The 11,499-nt window shown below is 37.5% G+C and overlaps 1 protein-coding gene across 1 annotated transcript; it reads left to right on the top strand.

The window, feature by feature from the left end:
• The first annotated feature begins 473 nt into the window (after positions 1 to 473).
• or7c1 (olfactory receptor family 7 subfamily C member 1) lies at positions 474 to 1,417 on the top strand. Its single transcript, XM_002937430.2, has one exon. The coding sequence runs from the start codon at positions 474 to 476 to the stop codon at positions 1,395 to 1,397; it is 924 nt and encodes a 307-aa protein (XP_002937476.2). The 3' UTR covers positions 1,398 to 1,417.
• The last annotated feature ends 10,082 nt before the right edge of the window (positions 1,418 to 11,499 follow it).

Genomic DNA, 11,499 nt, shown 5'->3' with positions numbered 1-11,499 from the left:
GGACATGTGAAAATATCTTCATGTTTCATTTGTATGTATAGTGGGCAAGTTTCTTTTAATTTGGTGGGGTGATGGTGGGGGATCATATGGCAGGGTTAAGCAAAACTAGCTATGTAACTATATTGCTGACCCATTGTAAACCCTATATTCAAATATACAGTATTGTATATACCCATGTGTTTTGAAGAATTAAGTATACATCATTATGTTTAAAACTTTTAGATAATTATCCCCATGCGTCAGTCAGCTGAGAATATATGAATCAATATAAAGATTATGAACACAGCTCTGAAAAGAAAAAGGGTTGCAGCTGAGATAGGTGAGCATATTGAAATGTGATCAGGGGCTTTTAATCTATGGATTAGAACACAACAATCAGCAGCTCTATCAAGTATAAACCTGTAAACTCCTCCAATTTCTACTTGGAAACTGGATTCCACGACTCAAACAAAAGCAGAATTGCTATTATAGTTATGGAAAATCTGAACATAAGTACCACCATAACATTTCTTCTTCAGGGGATTTCCGAAGATCCAGATATGCAGATCCCTTTATCCGCTGCTTTCTGGCTCATCTATTTGCTTACTCTTGCAGGGAACATAGTTATTATAACAGTGATCTGCCGGACTCCTGCTCTGCACAAACCAATGTATTTCTTTTTATGTAACCTTTCCTTTATTGACATTTCCTACTCTACCGTAACCCAACCCAAACTTTTATTCATGCTACTAACAGGGGATAAGGCTATAGAATTTGCAGCTTGCCTAGCTCAGTTCTACTTCTTCATAACATTCACGTGTGCAGAAATGCTAATTTTGACAGTCATGGCTTATGACCGCTATGTTGCAATTTGCCATCCATTGACCTACCCATTTTTAATGAACAAAAAAACTTGTATTTTCCTGACTGTGGCAAGCTGGACTATCAGTTTGTTAGATCCAGTGACTCATACAGTGAGCATTTCTCAACTGACTTTCTGTCCGCCTCTTTTAATTAATCACTTTTATTGTGATCTTTCAGTTGTATTGAGGTTATCCTGTAAGGATACATTTCTCATAGATATCTTGACTTATTTTGGATCAATGGTTGGTTGTTGTGCTTTTATCTGTATGATAATATCATATTCTTATATCATTTCTACCGTTCTGAAGATTAAATCTGGGGAAGGAAGACAGAAAGGCTTTTCAACATGTGGGTCCCATCTCATTGTGGTCCTTTTATATTATGGCACAATTTTAACCACCTATTTAAGGCCTTCATCCCAGTATTCATCTTCTAAAGGGAAGCCTTTTTCTGTGATCTACACCGTCCTTATTCCAATGGTCAACCCCTTCATTTATACTTTGAGGAACAGAGATGTGAAAAAAGCTTTTGGGAAGCTGTTGAAAATAAACTAATTGAGTGAACACAATATTGAAATTAATTACCTAATTGAAAACACATTTCTTTATCCAATTTCCCTGCCAGCTTATAGGGCTGAGACAGGATTTCTCCCCCATCTAAAGCAATTTAAAGAGGCTTCAGGTGGGTTTATACTATGTTACTATGTTCCCTATATTATTACTACAACAAACACCCAACCCACTTGATACACCATACTCAAGACCCTATACAATAGACCTTGCTGTGCCCTTTAACTCAACCAGGAGCCAGTGACTAACAAAATGATTAGTTCCAAACATGACCCCACACCAAAACTATGTTTTAAAAGGAAAGGCCTGTCTTTGCACCCTTACATCTCATACATTACTGTTTAATTACATTGCAGACCTATATCAAAATAAGAAAAAGTAAATACAAAAAGAAAATGTATTAATTATAAAATCCTATCATAAGAAAACAAAGGGCTTTGTTCTCTTATGATATGATTTTGTAATTAATACATTTTCTTTTTGTATTTACTTTTTCTGAGTGTGCAGATACTTTTTGCTTTTGTGATTATCTTTGGAGTTACTGAATGGGTTTTCCCACACCTTGGGGCACATTTACTAATCCACGAACGTCTGAAAAGCGTCCAAATGCGTTTTTTTTGTAATGATCGGTACTTTGCGACTTTTTCGGGCTCTCAATACGAAAGTTGCGACAATTCGCGAAAGTCATAATGGCAATGAAAAAGTCATGACAATTCACGAAAGTCATAATGGCAATGAAAAAGTCACGACAATTCGCGCAAGTCGTAACGGTTCCGAAAAAGTTGCGACAATTTACGGAAAGGTCGTAACGGCGACGAAAAAAACCGCAAAAAATACGAAAAAGTCGCAAAATGTTCGTTTTCCAATCCGAATTTTTCTCATTCGGATTCGTGGATTAGTAAATCAGCCCCTTGTGTCTCAACCCTTTCTCCTTGTAGATTGTAAGCTCTTTTGGGCAGGGCCCTCTTCACCTCTTGTATCGGTTATTGGTTGCTTTATATGTTACTCAGTATGTCCAATGTATGAAACCCACTTATTGTACAGCGCTGCGGAATATGTTGGCTCTTTATAAATAAATGTTAATAATAATAATAATAATGGGTTTTCTCCAGTGTCTTTGCACCTCTATTATTTATGAAAAGGTGTGTTATACAATGTTTTTGAGAAAATTTAGGCTCAGTCAGTTCAGCCTTTTCTTTGTACTTTCTTTTTCTCAACATGAAGATTAAGGTGTCCGTTTCCGCAAGTTATCAGAGCTTACTAAACAGCGATGTGTGTGAAAATCACTGTGATCATTCGTGTTCATTACGCAAACGTTCCAATTTACGTTGGAGTTAATTTTAGTGAGTTGCAAATATTCTGGGGACAAAATTAACTTTGCAAATATTTCTGCTATGGCGTTTAAGTTAGCGACTATTCATGCTAGAAAATAGTTTTGTTTTATGGCGTTTATTATGGTGATTTTTACTGAGAAATATACAGGCCGATATGCTTCTTCAAAACTTGAGCAACTTTATTGAACTTTACACCCTGCCAATAAAATAGAGCTTGACATTATTTCTTTATTAGCCTTTCCTTCTCCTTTAAAATTCTGTTTTGAAAATATTCAAATGTAAGTTTTTATACCTTTGTTTTTCTGTTCTGTTAATACATTTTTGCATTTGTGTGTTCAAAAACTAAATGTTGTGGTTTGTCTTAATTTCTAATAGATTGACCATTGTACCTTTAATTATAATGGTAAAGATCTCTTTCCTTCTTTGGAATTGAAAAGGTTAAACTAAGTGTGAGAAAAGGTGACAAACTATTACTGAGAAAAGAATGCCAGTGGATCAAAAAACTAGATGTGATTGTTTCAGATTACCAGTTAAAATTCTGATCCACCAGTGCCTCTGTAAATATTTAATTCATTTGTATCTATGTAAATACTTCATGCACTTGTTTATGATGATGACTTGTTGTATTTTCCTTATCGCTCCATTATTTTATATTCTAAGTTTATTAATCTAGCGGCCTGAACAGGTCGCTAGCAGCAACAGGTGATTACCCCTATAATAGCAACCATACGTCATTAAAAGTAGGGTATATAAACCTAGAGATCTGAGGTCTCACTAATGATAGCCCCTGACGGAGTCACGCGAGATCGTGATGAAACGCGTTGGGGGTGTGTTGATGGGTGATGCATAGGGAAGCTATTACTACACACTAAAATGGTAGCATTCACGTCTGCATTTACCAGAACGCAGCTCTTGATAGCCGCAAGAGTGAATGTTGGTATAGAGGGAAGCCAGCCTTGCATTAAAGCGGTAGAGTTTGCGTCTCTCTTGCTTTATTAACGAGACTCATGATAGCTGCAAATTGCTACTGTATGCAAACATGCTTGCAGGCTTTTCCTCTCTGCAATGAACTAGTGATATCACTGAACAAGTCGCTAACCTGTGTAAACAGCCTGATGGGAGGGATAGCAAGCTGTAGGGCAGCGAATTGGGGTTAGGGAACGACTGTGTACCATGTGATGTGACTGCTTAATTTAATTTAATTCATTCAGAAGCTATTTATTAACTGATAATTAATCTTCCGCTTATGTAATATAGTGTGTATATATATATATATATATTAACTTGGTGACTGTGCACCTAATATCGGAGTATGCTCTTTGTAAAATGAATTTGATTGATGTAATGTACTGACAAGGGCACTGTATATAGAGCAATAACCGTATTGAATAAATGATTTTTTTGAAATTTGTTTTTAACTATCAATAAATTTGAGTAGTGATCTCACGCACTCAGGTCCGGATTAATTTTAATGTATTAATTATTATTATTAATAATAATTTATTATAATAAAGTTAAGTTTTATTGTGAAAGCACTTAATTTCTTGTATTTCCATTACGTAAGAAAAGGCACTAAGTTTGCCCAGAAGCAGTAACCAACAGCAACCAATTACCAGGTAAAATATACTGGTCACCTGTTTTAAAGCAAATATCTTATTGGTTGTTATGGTTTACTGCTACTGGACAAACTGAGTGCCTTTTATTACATATAGGGTTAAATATAGATTCCAATCACATTCACATTTTAACCTGACTGTGTGCTTTTGGAGAATAGAAAGTAAGAATAGAAACCAGAGTACCTGGAGGAAACCCACACAGACACAGGGAGGACATACACACTTTTTGCAGCTACTGCCAAAGCTGGAATGCAGCACCCATTACCAGCTAAGCCTTCAAATACCGTATAAGGCTTATGTCCCACGGAGCGAGTTAGTCACCGTGATTGATCTCTGCTACCATGGACGACTAACCGCTCCAAAATGCCTTTCCATCGGCATCAATAGAAGTCACTGGTGGAAAAGCCTATGGATCACTTCAGATTTAACAAAGGATTTGCGCAAAGTTGCCTGGAGGACGAAACTTTGTGCAACTTCGCTGAAGCGATGAATAGGCCTTTCCACAGGCGACTCCTATTGTTGCCTGTGGAAAGGCATTTTGGAGTGTTAGTTAGCCTAATACTTAAAGAACCTAAGGAAATTTTGTTTAAACCACTTTTATCTCAATATGGAAGAATCTACATGTGTCCCAAATGTTCCAGATTCATAAGGCTTTGGTTCAGCCCAGTTCATAATAATTGTCTAGCTAACACCACTGGGCACTACAATATGTCCCAAATTTTGTGGAACATACTGCCTGAATATCTGAACTATCAATGAATTCTTTCTGAAAGTAAAGTTGGCCATATACAGGCCAATACTAGCTGCCGATATAAGTCCTTTAAAGCGATTCGGCAGCTTATCTGCCCGTGTACAGGCACAAACAACAGGCCTGTCTGACCAACATTTGGCCTGAAATCTGGCAGATCTCTATCGGGCAGGTTTGATCTTTCTGTTGGATTGGGGACATCATTGGTTTGTTGATGTGATCCCCGAACCAACGGTGCCTATACCCCCCATTCTAATTCTAGCCCTACAAATGTAATCTTCTAAATAGATGAATAGGTGTTTCTCTAGAATGGCGGATACCACATTTAAAGCTCCTATAAAAATGTGGCTATTAGAATGTATTAGCGGGGTGATATAGACCTTGAAAGTGGAGGCCCAGCAGGTGGTTGCAATCTGGCTAGCCAAACCCAAGTACAATGTTTTCTTGAAAGATGGGTTGCTCTAACAAATGGCCTATAAGAGCTTGAAGAGGAAAGGAGGACATATTTTTCCCCAGGAGAATTAAATGAGAACTACTTTTTTTCAGTAATTACATTAAAGGTTTATGGAATGCAAACTTAACAATAGGGAAAAGGGTGGAGCAGTAACAGAATTTTAGGTGTTTTATGTGTTATCAAGTAAAAGTCCCATATACTGTAAAAATTTTTAAACTTGATATCTGAAAAGGTTTGCATGAATATTCTCTAGGTGAATCACCTATTTTTGCAGTAATGATAAGTATTATACTATACAAGCCCTAAGAGAAACATTCCCCAGGGCATACAATATAATATAAATGGTCCATTACCTGAGAAAGCCTGAAATACTGTACCTGATAGAGAAGGGTAGGAGGTGGCAGAAACACAATTGGCACAGCCTTTAACACAGGTATGGAAAATTGGTTACTAGGAACATATACACTAGCATTAAAAATTCCAGTATTTAAATAGCATTTCAATACATCAAGAGCCAGAAACAGGGTTATTCTCATCCGCTAACCTGTGTGTCTCTTTTTGCCCATGCACATTCTTGTGGTATGTATTATCTTACAATTTTATGTTTTGTTTAATTGATTGTTGTTAAACCCTCTGTATATTATATAAAGGATTACTACTTTTTTAATACTACCACTGTGCTTGCGTTTTTTGTGTGCAAACCCTTACTCTATTTGAAATTATTGTCTTAGGTACCCTATATGGGGGTACAATTTTTGTTTTTTTTTTGCACCAAACACCTATATTGTTTTTTTGACTGTGAAGTGAGTGCCCTCCATGTATCTATATTTATTGTATGTTACATCTCAACCAGGGTGTTATCAATGTCTCACTGTTAAGGCCCAACTGCCCTTACTGGAGTTGAGGCCTGAAACCACAGAGGAAACTGCATTCTGAAAGTCCAATTCACAGTATCTTAGGGGTTAAGAAAGCTCAGGAAAAAGATCGGCGCAGGCAGCAATCAGCAGCAACATATTCAGAATGAAAGCAGAAAGTCAGAAACCAGGAGATCAAGTCAAAATAGCAATTTAGATACATTAAGGAACTCACAGCCTTGTGACGCTGCTGCCATAGGTGCCACCATACAGAAATGGAGTGCACTTGCAACTCCACCGGTACTACATTAAACTGAGTTGTGCTGGGTTTAAGGCGATACAGCAAGTGAGGAGTCTTACATATAGGACTTTAGATATCAATACAATTTTGAATCAACTGATAGAACATGATTGTAATATCTTGTTAAAGAAGGCATTTTCTGTCGATCAATATTTTTCAGGCATCACTCATGGAAAACCGGAACCAAAGCAAGGCCATTCAGTTCATCCTTGAGGGTGTTTCAGGAGTTCCAGAGATGCAGATTCCATTATTCTTTGTATTCTGTCTCATGTACCTCACTGCTCTCACAGGGAACCTTTTTGTTATAACATTGATAATCCAAAGCCCCGCATTGCACCGGCCCATGTACTCCTTTTTATGCAATCTCTCTATTCTCGATGTCTGCAGCTCAACGGTGACTCAACCCAAACTTCTCTCCATGCTTCTTACAGGAAACAGTGTTACTTACTTTACATCTTGCATTTTGCAGCTTTATTTTTTTATCTGTTTTACAGCTATAGAAATGTTCTCCTTGACTGCCATGGCGTACGACCGCTATGCTGCAATCTGCAAACCGCTAAACTACTCAGTTCTGATCAACACAAGAACGTGTGTCTTGCTGTGCGTTTCGAGTTGGTTGTTTGGTTTTGTAGAACCCATACCACACATATCTACTATCTCACAATTATCTTTTTGTGGACCTTTAATCATTAACCACTTTTATTGTGATGTTTCAGTTCTATTAAAATTATCTTGCACAGACACCGGTTTCATTGATAATATAACATATTTCTTGGGATCTGTGGTTGGATGTTTTGCTTGTATCTGCATTGTAACTTCATATATTTATATTATCTCTACCATTCTCAAGATTCAGTCATCTAAGGGAAGACAAAAATGCTTTTCTACCTGCGTGTCCCACCTCACTGTAGTCATTCTGTTTTATGGGTCATTGTTCCTCAATTATATGAGGCCTTCATCTCAGTATTCATCTTCTGAAGAAAAGCCATTTGCTGTGGTTTATACTGCCCTAATCCCTATGATCAACCCTTTCATTTATACATTAAGAAACAAAGATGTTCACATGGCTATCTGGAAGGCTGGTAGGACAAACAGATAATTTATCTGCAATTTATTACATTTTAGTTATGGCAGTGTCTTAGGTGGGCAAGGATATGCCAATCCTTCTTTAATTTACTTTTTTTTATCATTCATTTTTTTTTATTGTTTTATAGCAATCAGTACAATATTTCACGTTTCAAGCATAAACATTGCATTCTTTTTTGTTTTTTACAGTCATTAACATTTAGGAAGTAATGTCATGTTGTCACAAATGGCAAATATAACATCAAATCTAAGCGATAACAGTAGCAGTATGTTTCCATATGCGAATAAGAACTGATGTGTTACTCAGTATCAGAAAAGGACGGGGAAAACGAGGGGATAGTTAGTAACAAAAGAGTATGATGTTGAACATAAGTCAATTTAAGAGCATAACACTACAAATTATTAAGCAGATAGTGTTGAGGTAGAAAGAGTTCCTCCAAACCTATAGTCAATCCACGGCTGCCAAGTTTTAAGAAACAGTGGGTATTTATCTAAAGCAATACTGGTTAGCTTTTCATTTGTAAATATCCAATCAATCTTGGGTTTAAGTAAGTTATAGTTAATGGAAGGGGATTTCCAGGATCTCGCTAAGACTTGCCTTGTGGCTAAGAATATTTGATTGATTAGTTTCTGCTGTGTATTGGTCACCCCTTGGACTGGTGCTCCCATTAATGCCTCATATGGGTCCTTTTGCAAATTCACATTTAAAACAGCAAATATCATGTTATATACCCGTATCCAGTATCTAATTGATCGTGGGCATGTCCACCATATATGGGCCATGGTCCCTGGTGCAGAACACCCCCTGAAGCAATTCTCACTAGTGTTAGGATAAATATGTGCAAGTTTCTTTGGAGTAAGGTACCATCTGAAGAGGACTTTGTAACCTGCTTCCAGTAAAATTGTGTTATTTGAGCTTTTCCGCGTATTTTCCCATAGTTTCTTCCAGTCGGATTCTCCAAGGGTTTTATTTAATTCTTTGTTCCATGACTTAATAATATATTGAAGGTTTAATAGTTCTTTAGGGGAGTTAATGTGTTGATACAAAATTGTGATGGCTTTCAAGGGGGTAATACCATCTGTACACCATTTCTCAAAATAGGCTTGTTTTGTAGATTGGGATATATTTTGTTTCCAGCATTGTGATACAAAGTGGAGTATTTGGGATGCCCGAAAGTATTCCGAATTTGGGAGCTTATAGTTCTCTTTCAAGTAGTCAATTGTGAATGGACCCCTCACAGTGAGCAAATTACCGACTCTCCTAAGATTTTGATCGCTCCACCATTGAAATGAGCATAATTGTTGCCCTGGTGTGAATTGCAGGTGCTTAAATATTGGCAATACTGGAGTATGGGGCGATTGCAACTTATATAAGGCAGCATAGGTGTCCCAGATTGCCAATGGGTGTCTCAACGTAGGGCTATTAATAGCTGGTCTATGTTTCATTTGCGTGCAAAGTAAGAATTCTGCTGTATAGGGTGCTGCCGTACTATTTTCTAAATGTACCCATAGGGGAGAGACATTGTTGGTGTGTAAAAAGGGAATGTGTGTCAATTGAGCTGCTATATAGTATTTCCAAAGGTTTGGAAGTCCAAGACCTCCTTCCATTTTTGACCTCTGTGATGTGCTAGTCCGTATTCTAGGTTTTTTTTAGCCCAGATAAATGCAGATAGGTTAGCTTCTGATTTTCTAAGATCTGTGCGCTTGTGTGGAATAGGGAGCACTCTAAATAGATAGAGGAGCTTAGGGAGTAAGACCATCTTTATTGCCGTTATTCTACCTATCCATGATATATGGTATTTGCACCAGTCCTCCAGAAATTTACTTATTTTACCGTATAATTTGGGGTAATTAGCCTGATACAATTGTTCAAAGGATTTGGTCAGCTGGACTCCTAAAACCGTTATATAATTTTTATTCCACTGGAATTCAAAATTAAGGGATAACAATTTTGTTAATTCATGTGGCAGATTTATGTTTAGTGCCTCCGTTTTGGTATGATTTATCGTGAGACCTGAGATGGAGCCAAAGTTTTGTAAAGTCAAATATAAATTGGGTAACGATAGTAGTGGTCGAGTGATAAATAACGTGATATCGTCGGCGAACATATTGAGTTTATGTTGTTGGTCGCCTTGGCTACAACCACAAATATCAGGATTGTTCCATATTGCTATAGCCAATGGTTCTAGTGCTAGATCAAAAAGTAATGGGGATAGAGGACACCCCTGCTGTGTACCTCTCTCTATAGTAAATGAGGGGGAAGTGTATGGTCCAATATGGATCTTGGCTGTGGGCTTATCATATAGGGGGAAGTTTATACCTATTCCCCATTTTTGCAATATATATTTTAGATAGGGTCAAGGGCCAAGCTAAAGAATCAAATGCTTTTTTGACATCTAGTTTTAAAAGCAATGATGGAGTTTGGGTTTTATTGGCCCAGGCCGTAAGAAGGATTAATCTCCTTATAGCATCCGTTTCCTGTCTCCCCCGAACAAATCCTACCTGATCCCTCTGGATCAGACATGGTAAGATTACACTTAGACGGTTAGCCAACACCTTAGCCAATATCTTAATATCTAAATTCAGAATTGAGAATTGGCCGATAGTTTTTACACTCTGTCAAGTCTGTGTCTGGCTTAGAAATGGGTATTATTGAAGCCATTAATGTTTGGGCCGGAAATGTATCTCCTGTCAGAAGGTGGTTGAACATAGCCGTCAGGTGTGGGATGAGGATATGGGAGAATTTCTTATAATACAGGGCTGGAAAGCCATCAGGGCCAGGTGTTTTAGGAAGTTTAAGAGACTTAATTGCTATGCCAACCTCTTCTTCTATTATCGTAGCGTTGAGAGTTTGGTGTTGTAATGAAGTGAGGGTTGGTAGCTTAATATCTCGAAAGAAAGTATCATATTTAGTATTCGAGGGCGAGGGGGATGCTTTGTAAAGTTCTTTATAAAAATTATAAAATTCCTGTATTATATTTTGGAGCGTGGTTGTGGTAAAGCCATTTTTAGTTTTTCTTTTGTTGATTGGAGCATAATCCAGTCTCTTACGGAGCTTTCTAGCTAGAAGCCTACTTGGTTTATTGGTGTGATAATATAATTTTTGTTGGGTCCATTTCCAGGCTTTTTCTGTTTTGTGTGTAAGTAGTAGGTCTAACTTAGTCCGAGTTAAATCTATTGAGCTAAGTTACGTGCCTTTTTCCTTTGCGCTCCGCACTGAATTAAGAGGCCTCGGATTACTCTCTTATGAGCTTCCCATAAAGTAGCGTAAGAGGTAACTGAATTAATGTTTTCCTGAAAATATATTTTCAAAGAAGTTTCAATCTGAGTATATAGTTCTGGAATTTTTAGTATAGATTCGTTCATTCGCCACCTTCCTCTAGAGTTTGGCAAGTGAAGGAATGTGATTGTATATAAAATTGGTGAGTGGTCAGACCATGGGGTATTCAGGATTCTGGAAGACTGAGGCATTTCTACCAACCCCTGTGAAACCCAAATATGATCGATCCTTGTATATACTTTATGGGCTGCAGAATAATGGGAGTATTGTCTAGTTGCTGGGTGAAGTTCTCTCCAGATATCTACCCACCCTTCAGATGTACATAGGGTTTTTATTTTCGCTCCCTCTGATGAAATATGGGGAGGAGTATTGGTGCTTTGCAGAGAAATTGTTTGTCCCAGTATCTATCTAGTA

Source organism: Xenopus tropicalis, chromosome 8 (assembly GCF_000004195.4).
Source record: "Xenopus tropicalis strain Nigerian chromosome 8, UCB_Xtro_10.0, whole genome shotgun sequence".
NCBI classification, from domain to species: Eukaryota; Metazoa; Chordata; class Amphibia; order Anura; family Pipidae; genus Xenopus; species Xenopus tropicalis.
This window is presented reverse-complemented; position numbering and strand designations above follow the sequence as displayed.

Coding starts and splice junctions, on each gene's coding strand:
- or7c1 (XM_002937430.2), top strand. CDS start 474: ATGGAAAATCTGAACATAAGTACCACCATAACATTTCTTCTTCAGGGG.